This window comes from Plectrocnemia conspersa, unplaced genomic scaffold, assembly GCF_051122295.1.
Source record: "Plectrocnemia conspersa isolate PC_06_02 unplaced genomic scaffold, ASM5112229v1 ptg000010l, whole genome shotgun sequence".
Classification (NCBI taxonomy): domain Eukaryota; kingdom Metazoa; phylum Arthropoda; class Insecta; order Trichoptera; family Polycentropodidae; genus Plectrocnemia; species Plectrocnemia conspersa.
The window spans coordinates 22,285,029-22,302,832 of NW_028277174.1; the positions used below are offsets into that span (position 1 = coordinate 22,285,029).

Genomic DNA, 17,804 nt, shown 5'->3' on the forward strand with positions numbered 1-17,804 from the left:
CTTATGCCACTAATTTTACAACTGATGTAAATCTATATATATCAGGGGTAGCCAGTGCGTCGATCGCAATCGACCAGTTAACCACGAAGTTACTTGCAATCGCCCGCGTTTTATTATGAGATATTTCGTATTGAATCGTTTGTCTCAACAAAATAATGGTTTAATCTAAAAAAATATAAGGGATTGAACCGTCTACGTCTTATTTGTATGAAGCGATGATGAATATATTTATCAACTCATTTCCCTATTTACAATGTATAAAAATAAACTTTTTAGAGGAACAAATGGTGATACAGAATCCGAAGTACCCAAAATCCCACACTCCTTGAGTTGATATTTAAGCTAAATAGTCATAATTTTTTGAAGATATCATAAAATGACATCCAATACTGCTACGATCAGAAAAAAATGTCGAAATCATTCTGTGACTTCCCAGTGGTTATATTATAAGGTAAGGTAGCCAGATTTTTAAAATAGCAAAGGACACTGAAAATAAAAAGGCCATATTGGAATAAATATTAAGACCAATAGAATAAATTGCTGCAGAAGCTAAAAAAGGTCATTTCAAAAATGTTCATTTAAAGAAGACAAAGAAGGACAAAAGGAGGACAAATAACTTGTAATTTTACGTCTAAAATACATTTTAATATAATATCAATATACTACATTTTGCTACAAACTTGAAATTAACATAAATGTTCTCATTACGTAATTATATTTAAATCTCAAACTCTAAATTAACTTAGCTTAATAATATTTATACATTATCAACGAAATGTGAAAAAATGAACAAATGGGTACCGCACGAACTGACCGAAAAGTAAAAACAGCGGCATTTTGAAGTCCATTCTTCGTTAGTACGCAGAGACAATAAGAAGCCATTCTTAAAGAAAATCATTACATGTAATGATGAATGGATTCTCATTGACAGGTCAGAATCAAATTTACAAAGTGCAATTACATGTCTGCGGGTCAGATGTTTGCTAATTTAATAAATAAAAACAAATACATTAAAAGTATCATAACGTAACATAAAAGAACCTGTGACAAACGCTGCTTTACAACCAGAAGTGGTTTGTGGTTAGAAAATATGGTAAAAAATCATGGTGTATGAGTATTCCTGAGAAAGTATTATTCGATCCGTTCTTAACCCATGCGAAACTTTTCTATTTTAACTTGGAAATTTAAATCACACACATAAAAATAACCATAAAACTTCCGATGTTTGTAAATAGACTTGGAGCGGTAATGCTCATCGAAATATTTATTATAAGCTGAAGACCTAAAAGTGTTTCAGTCCACCACTTTAATGTTTGGTAACCCTAAGGGGTGTGACTTTGCAGCTAGTAAGACACAGGTGGAAACTAGTGAGAATTTTATTAGAAAATATTACATATTGCGACAGACGATGATGGACGAGATCGTTGTTCTCCAAACAGTGGTGGAGAAGCTGGCGCAGGGATGTTGTCGGTGGAAGTGTTGTATGGTGAAGTCCCTCTCAGAATGTGAGCGTGAGTAAAAATACATTTAGAAACAATGCTAGCCAAAATAATTAGTATTCTCAAATATGCACCACGTTAGAAAGACATCCGTACGTTACGAGTATCAGTAAGTTTTTACTGACTGTGATTTCTGAACAGGATTTAGAGATCATTACAATTATAATTTAAATCGACCTTCATAGATTAGATTTTCTTAAATTTTATTAATCATACAGATTAATATCATGATGATTAATTAAAAACAATCTACGTAGTGCTTATATTTATATTGTATGCTAAATAAGTTTAATGTAGAGATACTAAAATATGAAATAATCTTCTAATCAATGAAACTATAATCGTAGTAAGTTTGTGTAGTAAGACCGCGGCCTTAGGTTGGACGCCCCCAAAAGCTAATACTGTTTGGATATAAACGAATAGACCAGCGTAGAGACCGTCAAACCAGTCCACGGTTCGTTGGCGGCGCTCGTGGCGCCGCTTCGCACAAATTTCCAGTGAAAGTAGTCTGAACAATTGCAAAAATGAACTTCCTAAAAGGAAACGCGATCCTCTATCGAGCTTTCATCGCGAACAGATCCTTGCCTGATAAGTTCTACGGTTCACTAACGGCTGCGCCTCTCGCGAATATTTTCGCAAAAACTACCGCAAGAGCCTCTACCCTCGCTGGACCCATAAGCAAAGACAATGTGCTCTACTCGCCCTTCGGAGACGTAGCAACCCCCACCGAAGACTTAACTAAGTTCATCTTCAAGAATCACAAGGAATACGAAGATCTTCCCGCCATTGTGAGTAACTGTTATTTTTATTACTATTGTTTTGTTCCTCTCACACACGTTGTGTTTGGGATCACTATGTTGTACCCAAAAGCAGGTAACAACTGCTCTATCCCATAAAAGCTCGCACACTAACATATACACCACAATAAGACCATGTTTGAAATTGACAGTGAATTGTTGTGATGATTATAAATTGATAACGATAAGAAAAGTCAAATAGTTTGGTTATACATACATATGTATAATATATAATAAAAATCCTCATCAAGTGTGATCTGATAATAGAAAGGAAACGATGTCACACGTGTTTCGAGTGAAAACCTGTGTCTGTAATAACAACATAGCAAACGGTCTTCTAGTATTTTAATAACTTGAGAATTCTTTTGTAAATAAAGCAGTGTCATAATATATTAAATATTTTACATATAAACAAATAACACGAATTACAAAAATACAGTTTTTACCACAAAATGATGACAGAAAGTTAGATATGTAGATAATATGATATGCCCATTACAATACCTCTCACATACATATATATATGATTTTTTTAAAACTGTTGCATTATGACAGGCATTATAACGGTGCAAACACAATCAACAACTACTAAGAAAGTGTTAGACACCAGACTGAAATCAAAGTCTATAAATCAGTGACATATATTTAATTAATTATAAACTAATGTTATAGCTTTCAGTCAATATTTGTCATAATGTTCGATGTAAAAAAATCAGCAACTATTTTTATGTAATATATTTGTACGTAAATCGAGTCATTTTATCTGTGGTAAAAAAATGAAAAAATTGTTTTAGATTCAAACGTGTAATTTTAACACAATCACGGATAGACTAACACATTATCAATAGCTTGCATAGAAATTCGGTGGTCTCACTTTTTATACCTCGAAACCCTATCTACATTTATATGAAAACAATTTTATTTATACTATAGATCGGTTTAATCATTACCGATAAAAGTTTGCACATTGCTTCTTTATAATAAGGAAGTTGGAAAATTAAATGAAGTTTGCCCTATGCAATGTCAACATTTCGATTGGTTTTCACCTCCCAAGAATCTCACTAATCAAACTGAAGTCATATTATGTAGACTTTGATCTAGATATGTGTTGTAGTGTTAGATAACGTGCTAAATATACGAATGTACATCATTTTATAAATGTATCAGATAAAATTAGCGTGTTTTTAATAAAAAATACAACGTTTTTATGAACATATTTTTAGTTTTACAAACTTATATAGATATAATTAGTTTTAAATGTGTATAACAATGATCTAACCATTTTTAACTTAAGCACATTATACTGAATTTACAACCCAAGTAGTAGAATTAATGGTTCAAGGTTTGGAAGCTAAAAAATATAGTGAATTTTGATTTACTCAAAAAGTTAAATATGTAAATGTAAATATATGATTATATCAAATTTTAATATTTTTGTAATTAGTTAGTAATTCATACAACGTATATAAAATATATATACCTATAACAATGCTTCCAATAATGAATATTAAATAATTTTTATAATTATTTCATTAAGATTCATAGTATTTCATTAAATGACATAAATATTTTTAGCCAAATTCAAGGGGCAGTTGCTATTTATATTAAATATTTGCTATTTATAAAAATAGTATTCGCAATTTAACAAAAAAATAAAATAACAAAATACCGTCGCAAGTTCAGGCCTAACCCATTATAGCGGTCATTTTCAAAAGATACTAAAACGCAGGGAGGGGGAGGGGACAAAAGTTAGCCAGTCAGTGATTGATTTTTTTAATATTTCCACTTCATTAAGATCCATAGTATTTCATTAAATGACATGCTTTTTTCTGGCTAGATTCAAGAGGGTCACTGATTTTTTTCTAACGTTCAAATTAAGACTTTTTATAACAATATTACAACTTACAACAAGTGAGAATCGAATGAAGCATATCTAAACCGAATTTTGACCAATAGGAGAGCACAAAAAACAATTATCACTTCTCAAAAGTCAAAAATTCACGTCAAAAGCAATAAAATCGTACCGTCGCCGTCGCAGTGGGAACGCTCGTTACCGAGCGTTCCCACTGCAACGGCGCCGACACGATTTTATTGCTTTTTACGTGAATTTTTGACTTTTGAGAAGTGATAATTATTTTTGCGCTCTCCTATTGACCAAAATTCGGTTTGAATATACTTTGTCCAATACTCCCATAGGCATTACTTCTGAGAGATCCTAGCGAGCTCGAAATGGCAGTGTTGCTAACTGAATGTAAAAATCAATAGTGGATTTAGTGGAAAATTTACATGTGTAGATTATTTAAATTTAAACAGCTTTTTAAATGAAATTATAGTTAATCAATAAAACTGTATGCGCCACTGGTTATAACTAAACCAGCGTTATATATCTTAGCAGACAACCTCTATCACACCTAATCTAAGTATCTATAAATGTTCATCTCTATATTTTGATTCCCAATAATAGCGTTCAGAAGGCCGTCTTCCTGAACGGTCGTCTGTCCCTATCCCAAATTAGATCACCGCACTTCATAAGTTGTCGTCCTGACATTACTAAATTCTAATCACTTTAACATCCTACTATTCGCAACTTCCATGTACACACTACAAATTAATATCGTGTCTCACAGAACTGTACTCCACTTCCACACCACGCCACGTCCTTGCCCAAGATCAAGAATCACGTGTAGATTTTTTTAGATTACACACTAAAAGGTACTTGGTAAAACGGTTCGATCAAAGTCCACGGTCGACTGATGCGCGTGGAATGGTGCTAACAAATAATTAAAGGAAATACTTTGCAGCATCCCAATGAAAACAATACAACGACATGTCTCAGTTTTTATGATTGGCCTTTTTGTTTACGTGTGTCTACCATATGGACACATACTGTTTATTTTATAGAATAATTATTCACATGCAATTAATATGCAACATATTTTGCAGTTAAATATAAAAAAATCGCCTTTTCATTATTTGTTTCGGTGCTGTAGACTTTACACTGTAAAAAAGTTGTCAGAATGCGTAAACATGTGATAATCTGTTGGCTAGATATTTGGAGAATATGGTGGATGAGGCATTATTCCATAACCCAACTTATTCAACTTTTGGATGCGCAATCGTGCAACAGAATTTTCCCTCTCCTTTTTTTCTTACCAGAAATCACAGTTCTGGTGTAATGACTTTGTCAAAATGCAAAAAATGTAGTGGATTATATTAAACAGGCGTAAATTCAGTGTCGCTAAATGATTTGGGCCTTCATTTTATAGAGATATTAATCGTTCCTGTTGAGTAAAAAAACTCATAAAGGCGATTTTTTTATTCAACCTTAGTCAAACTCCGCCTTTCAAAAATAAACTAGCTTATCGTACAGAACGCGAATCGCCAATAGATTGTTAAAGTGACACGCGCTCCGCATAACGAAGCCGAGCATCCTCGACGCCTTATCACAAACTTTACCGATATGCATACTAAAACTGTGTTTGTTATATATGACATATATTTGTAAAAAAGTTCTCGCTACGCGATCAAACAAGTATCGCCGTTTCGTTTAATTAAATGATAAATAAATTAGAAAATTTGGCATTATACGGCCAAATAATGGTTGACGCTTTATTTATAAAAAACAAGGAAAATTATTTGAGAAAATGACAAAAAATATAATTATGCGGTTAAATGAACCCTGACCGTTTAAATAAATACAATAGCGGCCTTTGACTAAAAACATCTGCATCAATTATTTTTGCTCAGTTTGTATCGAATATATTTTGTATTCCTTACCTTAATTCCTAATGTTGCTAAATCATTATGACCACATATTTGTAAAGTAAAATGTAACATAGCCAAAATAAATTATTTTGATTATTTTTTATCTGAAAAGAAACAAAAGTTTTAAAAAAGTATTTTAAAAGATAACACAAAAATAACACAGATTTGAAGTATATCAAAAAACATTTTTTTAAATACTTAAAATCAAACATATTTGGTTTCACGTGTGTAGCGCGGCGATTAGAAACGCATGGGTTGACTTACATGTGAAACCTCTCCCGCTGCCCATGCAGTATATATTGGAGTGCATGCGTATTGCTTAAGATTTATAATTGAAAGAAACGTTAAAAAGTATACGTGAATACTATTGAATACTATTTATAATAATTTTAAGCACATGTTTCTATTACAATAATTAGCACATTAGCAGGTGTCCACTTTTTTTCAAACTTCTTTGCTTATGCATCGCGTTAGTGGTTATTGTTTATGCTGGTCTACCACATGTAGCAACACAAATATAAAACAGTTACAGATTTTCATCATTGAAACTAAAATGTATTTTTACTAAAAAATTGGCACGTGCCAACGGTCTTTGACCGACCCTTCGACAAAACGTCAGGCGATCTGTCCTTGTGCAATTTTTATGATCTCCCACGATTACGCTTATGTTTGTGACGTTTTTAGTTCTAGACCGCGAAAACAGACATTCTTAAAATACTTCTAAAGGCATCCTGCCAATAATTTATTATCATTATTTGTAAAAGAGATGACGCAGGTTGACTACCTGTTTGCTTTTAAGTGTTTTATATAGTCACATATTTTCCATCAGTTTGATTACAAACTTTTTCCTACTTTTTTGTTAACAAAAACTATTACGTCTACTAAGCATGTATTTCAAGGCTGGCGCCTTATTTCAATGCTATAGTTTAGAACCATATAATTGAACGATAATGTTTGTGAAACGTCTGTGATTTGTTAATTTTAACGACCTCTTCGTATCCGTATTGAAAATTGAGTGATCATAAAAATATTAAAAGTTCATCGCTTCCTTATTCGATAATCTCTAAAGGGCGTTAATTTCATAATTTAGTTCATAGCTACATAATGTCAAGGTAAAAATAAATAATACACCGATAGGCAACCCAAACCTTGATATTATCTACAAAATTCTGTCAGTCTCTTTCGCGAATGAAACGCAAACTGTATTATTTTTTAACAAAACATCTGTTACAAATTTCTAGGTCAACGCAATTTTATACTAGTAAATACCAGTATACTTATTTAAATAATACAAATATAGTTTATATGTGATCTAGTAACTGACTATCCAAACATACAAACAAAATAGTTTTAAAAACGATTAAAAGATTTGGCAATTTTGAAGGCAAATGTGATGTCAGTTGCACCACATTCACTTTACACAATTGACGAAATAATAAACGAAGAATAAGCTACAACTTAAATTCCCTGAATATAAGTTGATAGTAGCACAAAAATAAATCGACAATATTGATAGTCCAATTCTGCTGCTGAAGGATTTGGATCTAAAAAAAAACTGACTGACACATTTAATGGCGAGAATATATACCAAGATCGCCAGAATTCTATATACCAGCGCTGCCCAACTTATTTTAGCCCACTGGCTAATTTTTATTTTATTAATATCTCAGAGGCCAGGTAAAAGAGTAAATAATTAAAAAGTCAGTTTTTTCCCCTCAGAAGTGATTTTAAGTATATTTTAAAAATTCTGGCGATATTAAATAAAATATTTTCGCGGACTACTAATTGCTCGCCATTGCTCAACATAACTTGAGAGATGGATGCTTCTTTCATGATAAATTTTCTGTCGCATTATCACGACTGTATCATCCAAAAAGCCATTATATACTTACAAATAAAAATAATTAAACAAACCTATCGTCTTAGCTCTAAGGCATTCTCAAACTTAATTACCCCATTGCCTACATTTTAACGCCAAAAAAATTATTGGCCACTTTTCAACGCCAATTTTTTTTGTCGAAATCTTTGGTAAACTCTATTTTTACCTCATTTAATTAAAAATTGTAAACGCAGCAATGCCCATATATTTTTTTAAATTTCACCAAAATATTAATGTAGCTTATGCTATTTTAGAATTATGAATGGCAAATTTAAAAATAAAACAACTTTAAATTAAAGTTTTTTAAGAAAAAATGCACAATGTTACATATTATTGACTAATAACAAAGAAAAAGAATATTTTTTTGAAATTTCTAGTGCTACTTATAAAATAATAATGGCTGTTTATAAAAATAATATTCACAATTAAAAAAATCAACATATGTAAATACCCTCACGAGTTCGAGCTAACTCATTACAACGGCCATTTTCAAAAGATCCTAAAACACAGGGACGTCACTTCAGATTTTTTCAAGGGCGGGGGGGGGGGGCAAAAATTAGCCAGTGATTGTTTTTTTTAATATTTTCATTTGATTAAGATCCACAGTATTTCATTAAAAGATTGGATTTTTCTGGCTAGATTAAAGAGGGTCCCTGATTAGAATCCACGTCAAAAGCAATAAAATCGGGTCGTCACCCTTAAATATTCCGGTAAAATAAGAAAATTCATATCTTACCCAATTATTTCACATGTCAGTTAACTTGTTTTTATCTTGTGGGTCTTCATATATGTACATACACATATAAACAGATAGAAGACTACATAAATTTCATTTGTTTAATATTTAAATAATAATAGAATATGATGCTAGTTCCTGTATTTCTACTATTGCTCTCATATATAAAGGTAATCTGAAACACTCATGTTGATAAACACTTTTGAACTATGTACTAAAAACAAAACTTATCTATTAGAACAAGTTAATTAATTTTTCGAATGTCTCTGCATAAATATTGTTATTGAGAGCATAAAACTGACCGTTGTAACGTCGTCTAACTAAACTTTGAACCTCAGTTTCAATTGTCTCTTTAAATTGATGTTTCATCTTTCATACATTACATTAATACAAGTTGAACTCTACCAATAGAAACGCATTGGTAGTAAATAGTCTGACAATTAATTAGCAAATTAAAATTGCAAAAAACACTGTTTATAAATACAATACAGGTCAAGTGTCGAGCGACAGAAGTAGCACAAGAGCTTGCACAAATTAATAATTTTGTTTCAATTTCAGACCTGCGGCGTCACTGGAAAAACTTTCAATTACAAAGATTGCTACGATAAGCTGCAAAGATTCGGAAAATCTCTACTTCAAACTTTGAACCTGAAACCTGGTGATACTATAGCTCTAGTGCTGCCGAATATACCTGAATTTGTATTTGTGATATTTGGTGCACTATCGGCCGGACTGACAGTCACTTTAGCAAATCCTTTATATACAAAAGGTATGTTCAATAAAATTATTTTTTAGATATTTTAATATGGATTGTAATTCATAATTAATAGATGAACTAACACGGCAGTTCAATAACTGCAATGTGAACTGCATAGTGACGATAGACATTCTACTAGACAAAATAATCAATGTTTCAAAAAGTTTACCTCAATACCATGGAACAATAACAATAGGCGATCAAGAAATTAAAGAAAAAGATGGTAAGTCTATAAATATGTAAAACTATAATGTAATTTGAGTGCGAGATTATGATAACGCAGCTGGTATTTAGGAGTTCTTTGCATGCTAGTAGTATAAAATGGAATTTTAAATGGTCAATATTATGATGTTGAAGAGAGTTGCTGGTCACAATTCGTATTCAATAGTCATTCTAAGTTGTCGTTGAAGCATTGTATTGCATTCTATGTGCCATTCAATATTGCATTTTTAGCCTACAAAATGATCCATGTGTTTATAGAAAAATATGATTACCACTTCAAAGAAAAGATCTCTTACACGTGGTTCTTGTGTGTTTATATCTGATGAATTTGAACGATAAGGTTCCAAATGAGATGTTGACTGTGACAACTGTACAGAAAAAAGTAAAGACAAAGAACATTTTTCTCTTTACTAAAACTATATTAGAACCAATAGTTGAACATATATAAACTATATATATGTAAAAAGGATAAAAAAATCAAAACAATGCTCTAATGTCTCGTATAAGTGTTATATATAGTTTGAAAAATAGCTGAAAGATTGTAGTACGAATCAAGCATACGGCACAAAGCCATAACAGTAGTTTAAAATTGTCGTTATATCAAAGTTGACTGCTCTATCATTCGTATTTATAGTTGTGACTAGGTGATATTTGTTGAAATTAAATGTTGAAAGAGAATTCAGTATGGTGACATATGTCTCACTTTAGCAAGTGTACGAGTGGACTAAAAAGTTGTAAATCAGTATGCGTTCTTAAACAGATTCGACCAAATTGTCTGCCCACCGTAACTGAAGCTCAGAGGCTTTACTGCAAGGGTCGGTAAAAGGTGCGTTGCAATGAGTGGCCGACAAGGCATTTTTCTTATGTGGTAAAATCTCTTCAAGTTTCGATCTATTTAAACATTACCTCAAAAGTTGCTAAAGTTGTTATCTTTCATTGTGTAATATAATGTTTTTACCTGCTATGTCGGGCTAATCTAAAAATATGTTACTTTCTTTACCCAAATACCAATTCTGTGTCAGTAAGCGTACTGTGGGTGTTAGCTCCAAATAGTGAGATTCCAAATATGGTAATTGAGTAAACGTACATATACAAAGAAAGATGTGGATTAAGAAGAACAGTTCTAATGCACTTCAAATGTGATTAACAAACAGAGAGATTAAATTATAATTTAAAAATATATTCAATGGACCTCGACCCTCGCCCTGAGCAGAATGAGAGCGACGATACTCATTTAATTATTGAATGGTATGTGCTAGGCAAACCATACTCTACGGAAGAAATCTCTAGTTTTATTTTTTGGAGTTTTCAATATAGTTTTTTTGTGTCACTTGCCCGTATGCTGAAACGGAGTGTTGTCATTGAACTCTGACGTTAATCGCTGCACAAGTAATGATCTTACATTTTTTCTTTTTAGGAATATACACACTAGAAACGCTTTTGAAAACAGACAGTCAGTTAATATTACCAGAAGTCGACGTTAACAGTGTAGCTTTAATACCATATTCCAGTGGCACTACCGGACTACCGAAAGGTGTAGTTTTAACACACAAAAACCTAGTGGTAAATTTATTACAAATCGCACACAAGGACTTCTGCAAGCCAAAAATTAATAAAGGTAAATAATAACATGCAATATTTATTTAATTTCATATAATAAAACATGTTATTTTACAGTTTACGAAACGGTATTAACAGTGCCTCCATTTTTCCATATTTACGGATTCAACGGTATTATGAACTACTGCTTATCGATCGGTAGCAGAATGGTATCAATGCCAAGGTAATACATTTATTTATTGTGCATTTTATCAATTAGATATATTTACGAGTGAACGTTTCATATTCAAGGTTTACACCCGAGGATTACATCAAGTGCTTGAATGTTTATAAACCGCGAATGCTATTCGTGGTACCTTCGTTGTTAACGTTCTTAGCTAGTCATCCGAAAGTCACGAAAGAGCATTTATCGTCCGTCACAAATATTATGATCGGAGCAGCTCCCGTAACCGAAAGTACGATAAGCAAGTTCTTAACGAAGTGCGAAAAGAATAGAGACGAGATTGTTATACAACAAGGCTTCGGTATGACCGAAAGCTCGCCGGTCATGCTACTGAAACCATACAATTTTCCAAAAGCTAAAGTCGTATCAGCTGGGCAGATCGTGCCCGGGACGGAATGTAAAGTGGTGTCTTTGATTTCTGGCGAGAATTTGGGACCGAATATGACTGGCGAGTTAATGTGTAGGGGACCTCAGGTAATATATTTGAATCGAAGCAATAATACATTTTTATAGTATTTGTTAAAACTAGAAGTTTAGGAAAAATAATAGTACAGTCCAAATAATATAATAAAGATTTAAAAATTATTTTTGAGGACAATTTTTAAATAAGCAATATATAAAATAATTGTTTGTGCAATACTGTTGGATAGATTAGGTGCGAGTGAACATTGGTTCGAACAGTGAACACCTTATGAATCCTTTTCCGAAGAAAAATCCAAAGATTTACCTTACATAAATATTCAAACAATTCGTTTTATGAAACAAAGTACTTATTTAAATGCACATATCTTTAAAAATAATTCCCTGTTAAGTCACACCCGTATTTTTCACAAGTTTTACAAGCGTAACAAAACTGTTTGTGTTAATTAATTTACATAAAAGTATATTTGCAATAGGTAATGAAAGAGTATCACAATAACGAGGCGGCAACCAGAGCGACTATAGATGCAGACGGTTGGCTGCACACAGGTGACGTCGCTTATTATGACGACGACCATTACTTGTATGTAGTGGATAGAACCAAGGAGCTGATCAAAGTGAAAGGAAATCAGGTGAGCGAAAAAGAACAAGAATAATCGTAAAAAAATATTATATTTCGACTCAATATCGTCTTGTCAAAATGTTTATAAAACGAGTCTCTTAACAAAAAGTCACCCACGCTCAAAAGAGGATCATCACGACAATAAAAATGTTCAACGAATACACTGAGCATAGGAACTTAATTGGATTGAGAGCTGCTCTCTATGACGGCTACGGTGGTCACGGAAGCTTCTACATCTTGAGTTACGTCTGATATATCTTCCGGAGGTTTGGTCTCCGCTACAACGATATCTTCGGAACAATCCATAGGTTCAGGCTCGATCGGATCGGGTTCTTTGGGTTCCTCTATTGATTCTTCAGTGTCTGGCATCACGCATAGGGTGCCGCAATCCATCGATAAAGGTTCGAATTCTGCAGGAATTTCTGCTACGATAGGTTCCAGGGGAACACTCGGTATCGGTTCGGTTTCGATAATAATATCTACTTTGGGCGGCTCGATCTCTTCGACTATAGGAACTGGTATTAGTTCTAGTTCTGGTTCTGTTTCTTGTTCCTGTTCTTGTTCGATTATAGGGGTAGGCGTGTGTGGTTTTTCTACTTTATCTTCTTCGATAGGTTCGGGTGATTTTTCTTCTACGATCGGTTCGGGTATCACTTCCGGTGGTTTATCTTCTTCTATGTCGACGTTGGGTTCGATCGGAGATTCTATTGTCGGTTTATCGACTTGGATAGGTTGTCGGGCTTCCGGCCAATCGAGGGTCAGCTGCGGTTCTCCGGGTTCGGGGGAATCTGAACGTCGCTCTACTTCCGCGGACGGCGCTTCCGTTTCTTCTTCGGAATCCGCCGATCGTCGGTCTCGGTCGTCGTCCGAAGATCCGGCCGGCGGTTCGGAGGGTCCGTTGACAGCGCACCGTCGGTGCGTCTTCGATCGTTCGTCCCAGTAGTCGGTTTCCTCGGTGTCGTTGGCTTCCGAGTTAACATCGTTAGCGTCCGAGCCGTCCAATTGCGAGTCGGCGTCGGAATAGAGTCGGTACGGTTCGGGCCGTTTGGTGCTAACGACTAGTATGTTTTTTTCGAAGGCCCTCATGAATTTGTCTATGCGGTTGTAATGCTTACGAGGATGGGCCAGCAACTCGCATATACGCTGTACCGTAAACGGGGGCGCTCTGAAGGCGTCCAGTTTAGCCAGGAAACAGACGCGCATGGCGTCGCAATCGAACGGCGGCACGTTGGGGCAAGGCGGCAGCTCGAGACCCGGAGGCTCCGCTCTGTACTCGGCCATTACGGCCGCCAGCTTCTCCTTGAGCAGGGCGCGCACGAGCGTCCACCGGTAAACCGGCTCACCGGTGCGCGCCACCCACGCCAAATAGTCCTCGAGGGCGCGAGGAATGACCGCCGGCCGCCGCCTCGCCACCTCCTCGAGCCACTGCAGTACTTCCTCGGGGTTCTCCATCTCGAAAAAGGCGACAGTTGACAGACGGCGGCTGACGGCCGACCCGCGCGACCGGCTTACGCTATTTCGAACGCTACGTTGCCGCGTCGCATGTTCACGAACACTCTCGTCCGTAAACACCAATTCAATTTTAATTTACATATAGTTATTTTTTTAACCTTTCTATCTATAGTTCACATTGCTTCAAATTATTCAATAAATACTGGGTTAGGATCTTAAGTATTCCTCCGAGCTATTATTACATTTAATAAGATAATAATAATAAGCACTCATCAGCGCAACAGAGATATTTTGAAAAAAAATGGGGAAAAATTCATCAATTTTAAGATTTATTTTTGCAGACAAATTATTAATTGTTTCGATATTAAATTTAGTTATAATTTATTATAAATTATAGTATTCCGATATTACAATAAAATTTAAAAAATGCTATCTATACGGACTTCTAATATGAGAGTATTGGTCAAAGTATATTCAAATCGAATTTTGAGCAATAGGAGAGCGCAAAAAGCAATTATCCCTTTTCAAAAGAAAAAGGTCTATGTCAAAAGCAATAAAATTGTGCCGTCACTATATCGTTCTAATTAACCGCAGTGGGAACGCTCGTTACCGAGCGTTCCCATTGCGACTAATTAGAGCGATATTTATGAATATTCCGATTTTAAATCACTCATTTTTGCATGTGTATATACCATACAGAACAGTAATGCGCGGGCTTATTTGGCACAGTAAGGGAAAGGTTAATATACCAATTTATTAGGTTTGTTTCGGTTCGGTGATCATTGCTCACATGGCAACTAGTCACAAAAAGATTACTCACATGGATTATTGCTGACACATACATTTTCTGCGCAGGGACTTCATTTAGCTTTTTTTAAGAGGGAGAGGCAAAAGTTGGTCAGTTAGTATTTCATTAAATGACAAGCATTGTTCTGGCCACATTCAAGAGGGGATCAGTGCCCCAACTGTCCCCATCTTTAAATAACGTCCCTGTTAATAAAATCGTGGCGTTGTCGTTACAATGAAATCACTCGATTATCTAGCGTTCATATTGAGACTTTTTATAACAATTCGAATAAAACCTATCTAAACGGAATTTTGATCAATAGGAGAGCGCAAAAAATAATTATTCCTTCTCAGAAGTCAAAAATCCGAAGACGAATATCCTGGTTATTTTATTTGTTGCGTTGTAGTTGAGTTGTGCAGTGAGCAATTTAAAAATGTGCTATCGGTAACTATTTACTTAGGATCAAATAAATTTTACCAGATCTTCTAACAAATCGTACTGGAATGCGTCATGATAATAGAAAAATGCTACACTAGGCTTATGCACTAGGCACTATGGCTTAGCTACATTACTGATTATAATCAGTAATTCTGATTTCCCAGACACGAAAGAAATTTTAAATATATTATTATTTCTAGGTCTCTCCTACTGAGCTGGAAAACATAGTTATGGAAATCAAAGATGTCTCAGATGCGGCTGTCGCGAGCATACCTGATGATATAGCTGGAGAACTTCCAAGAGCATACGTCGTCATAAAAGCTGGAAAAACAGTAACCGAAAAAGAAATTTATGACTGGGTAGCCGAAAAAGTTACTAAATACAAGCGGCTAGAAGGGGGAATAATATTTGTCGACGCCATACCTAGGAATCCTGGTGGCAAAATATTGAGAAACGAACTTAAGCTATTACACAAGAAAGAGGCTACTAATTAAATTTATGAAAATTGTAATATAAGATACTTTTACGTTATGATATAATAAATTGAACGGTTAATTTGTAAATATGTATACAGAAATGTAAAATTATTATTGGTAAATAATACATTATTTTTAAATAAATATAATGAAATTTATTGAATTTATGTTGTGCGTGTTCGCGAACATGCAAGTCTGACTACGTCGCGCTTTCGATTGTCAATTGACAGTTTGTGCGAACGGCAAAGATGAGGTTATTATTATTTGCGCCGACAATTCGCTCTTTCTGCACTTCGACCCCTGTGAAAGAGCGCCTCGGGGAACTGGTGAAGAAAAGTCCCGTCGTAGTTTTCATGAAGGGTAATCCTGCAGCCCCACGCTGCGGATTTAGCAATGCAGTTGTACAAGTGCTAAGAATGCACGATGTTACATACGATAGTCATGATGTGCTGCAGGATGAGGATATAAGACATGGTAATATGATGAAATATTTATCAATATTAAAATATATATGAAGTTAACATTTAAAAAAACAAACACAGATTGTTGATATTACGTTTTTTCATTTAACCTTAATTGAAGCTTCTCAATATATTTAACGTTTTGCGGTCAGATATAATTATCATTTGGATGATTACACAATGTACGAATCTAGATTGAAGTAACTCAATTTAATTATTATTTTTATAGGTATAAAAGAATTCTCAAATTGGCCCACAATCCCTCAAGTGTATATTAACGGAGAATTCGTCGGCGGTTGCGATATAATGCTACAGCTGCATCAATCCGGAGACTTAATAGAAGAATTAAAAAAGGCCGGCATCACGAGTGCACTGCTCGAGAAGAAAGACAATTAAAAAAGTTCTAGACTTATAGTTTTATTGTAAATATTTTTTACAGATGTATCTAATACATGTTAGTTTGTTATTTTATTAAATATATAAATTCATTAATTGTTTCTTTCGATTTCTTTTAATTTGTAAAAAATCATTTCTTCAAAAGATGCGACATTTGAATCGTCTTGCATTGTTGAGAAGCATGTATCGCGGAAATCCGAGTTTAAGCTGTGAGATATGATGGCTGCTATCGATTTAGCAACACTTTTGCAAGGATTGAAGTCATCCTGTGGGATTACGTCTTCATTATTGTCACTAGTGCAATATGCAACACCAAATAATTTACCGTTATCATTCTTCAACTTTAAAAATATGTCATTAACGTCTTTAGAAGAATCGTTTGAAACAAACGTAATTATTACTGATTGCTCTGTATTGTTTGTGTGAAAACTATCACATCTACTAACGTTTTCTATTTCATTTTTTTTTATTGAAATTTTCATAATCTGATTATTATTCAGTATGGACAATCTTATGCTTTTAGGCGGTACGAGTTTTTTAAATAGTTCGACTTCAAATTCTGCAATGAATGATCCAGTGGCTAAAAATATATTATTAGTGTATAAATAATGCGAATTCTTTCGACTTCTACAGCATTTTAAAAAATAAAATACATATATAAATTAAATCAAAATTATTTTACTGGAAAAAATGAACATGATATTATACCTTTAACCATCACATTCTTTCTATGTTGATTGTATGTACATTTCATTAATGTGATGGAAAGAGATTTTTTTAGTATAGTTAAAAAAATATCAATTATTTTGTCTGTCGACATTTTCAATATAGAACAATGTTGCCACAATAAATAATTATTTGAATTTGTAGATTATTTTGTAATGTTGCTGATGTTGATAAGAAGGTTGCTAAAATATATTAATGTTATAAATAATAATAAATGATTTATGGGAAATGCCATTTTTTAAAAAGTAAATATCTATATATTGCTATTTTAAAGCCAATATATAAGCATTTTGCTAATATAAAGCGTTTCTTATCACATTTGCAATATATTTTAATTAAAAACGCTAATTTAAATTAACGGCGGCGGAGGGCACCACTTTTTTTGCGGACCTCGATAGGAATACAACGACGATGGTGCTTTTTCCACCGTTCACTTGCATAAATTTAAGATGATCAGACGTCCTCCTTTGAGGGGATTATCTTTTGCAAACCTCGTTCTCTTCAAAAAGTGTGTCCTTCTTTGTCCTTCTCTAGAAAAAATTATCCTCCTGTTCTTTTTTGATTAAATTTTGGTAAACAGATAGAGTA

The 17,804-nt window shown here is 33.9% G+C and overlaps 3 protein-coding genes across 3 annotated transcripts; 2 read left to right on the forward strand and 1 right to left on the reverse strand.

Moving 5' to 3' along the window:
- The first annotated feature begins 1,921 nt into the window (after positions 1-1,921).
- On the forward strand, positions 1,922-15,777 carry LOC148231003 (putative 4-coumarate--CoA ligase 1). The gene is made up of 8 exons (XM_088195969.1): positions 1,922-2,287; positions 9,235-9,445; positions 9,507-9,656; positions 11,073-11,273; positions 11,333-11,438; positions 11,507-11,912; positions 12,335-12,490; positions 15,358-15,777. Exons 1-8 carry the CDS (start codon positions 2,024-2,026, stop codon positions 15,649-15,651), a joined length of 1,788 nt encoding a protein of 595 aa, XP_088052095.1. The 5' UTR covers positions 1,922-2,023; the 3' UTR covers positions 15,652-15,777.
- LOC148231004 (uncharacterized) lies at positions 12,512-14,228 on the reverse strand. Its single transcript, XM_088195973.1, has one exon. The coding sequence runs from the start codon at positions 13,930-13,932 to the stop codon at positions 12,658-12,660; it is 1,275 nt and encodes a 424-aa protein (XP_088052099.1). The 5' UTR covers positions 13,933-14,228; the 3' UTR covers positions 12,512-12,657.
- A 52-nt stretch (positions 15,778-15,829) lies between the features above and the next one.
- On the forward strand, positions 15,830-16,591 carry Grx5 (Glutaredoxin 5). Its single transcript, XM_088195974.1, has 2 exons — positions 15,830-16,107; positions 16,324-16,591. Exons 1-2 carry the CDS (start codon positions 15,882-15,884, stop codon positions 16,488-16,490), a joined length of 393 nt encoding a protein of 130 aa, XP_088052100.1. The 5' UTR covers positions 15,830-15,881; the 3' UTR covers positions 16,491-16,591.
- Positions 16,592-17,804: the final 1,213 nt, after the last annotated feature.

Bases quoted from the DNA above. Each gene is read 5' to 3' on its own strand.
- LOC148231003 (XM_088195969.1), top strand. From the start codon at position 2,024: ATGAACTTCCTAAAAGGAAACGCGATCCTCTATCGAGCTTTCATCGCG. The intron at 11,274-11,332 runs GTAAATAATAAC...GTTATTTTACAG, and splicing joins CAAGCCAAAAATTAATAAAG to TTTACGAAACGGTATTAACA. The intron at 11,913-12,334 runs GTAATATATTTG...TATTTGCAATAG, and splicing joins TAATGTGTAGGGGACCTCAG to GTAATGAAAGAGTATCACAA.
- LOC148231004 (XM_088195973.1), bottom strand. From the start codon at position 13,932: ATGGAGAACCCCGAGGAAGTACTGCAGTGGCTCGAGGAGGTGGCGAGG.
- Grx5 (XM_088195974.1), top strand. From the start codon at position 15,882: ATGAGGTTATTATTATTTGCGCCGACAATTCGCTCTTTCTGCACTTCG. The intron at 16,108-16,323 runs GTAATATGATGA...TTATTTTTATAG, and splicing joins GGATGAGGATATAAGACATG to GTATAAAAGAATTCTCAAAT.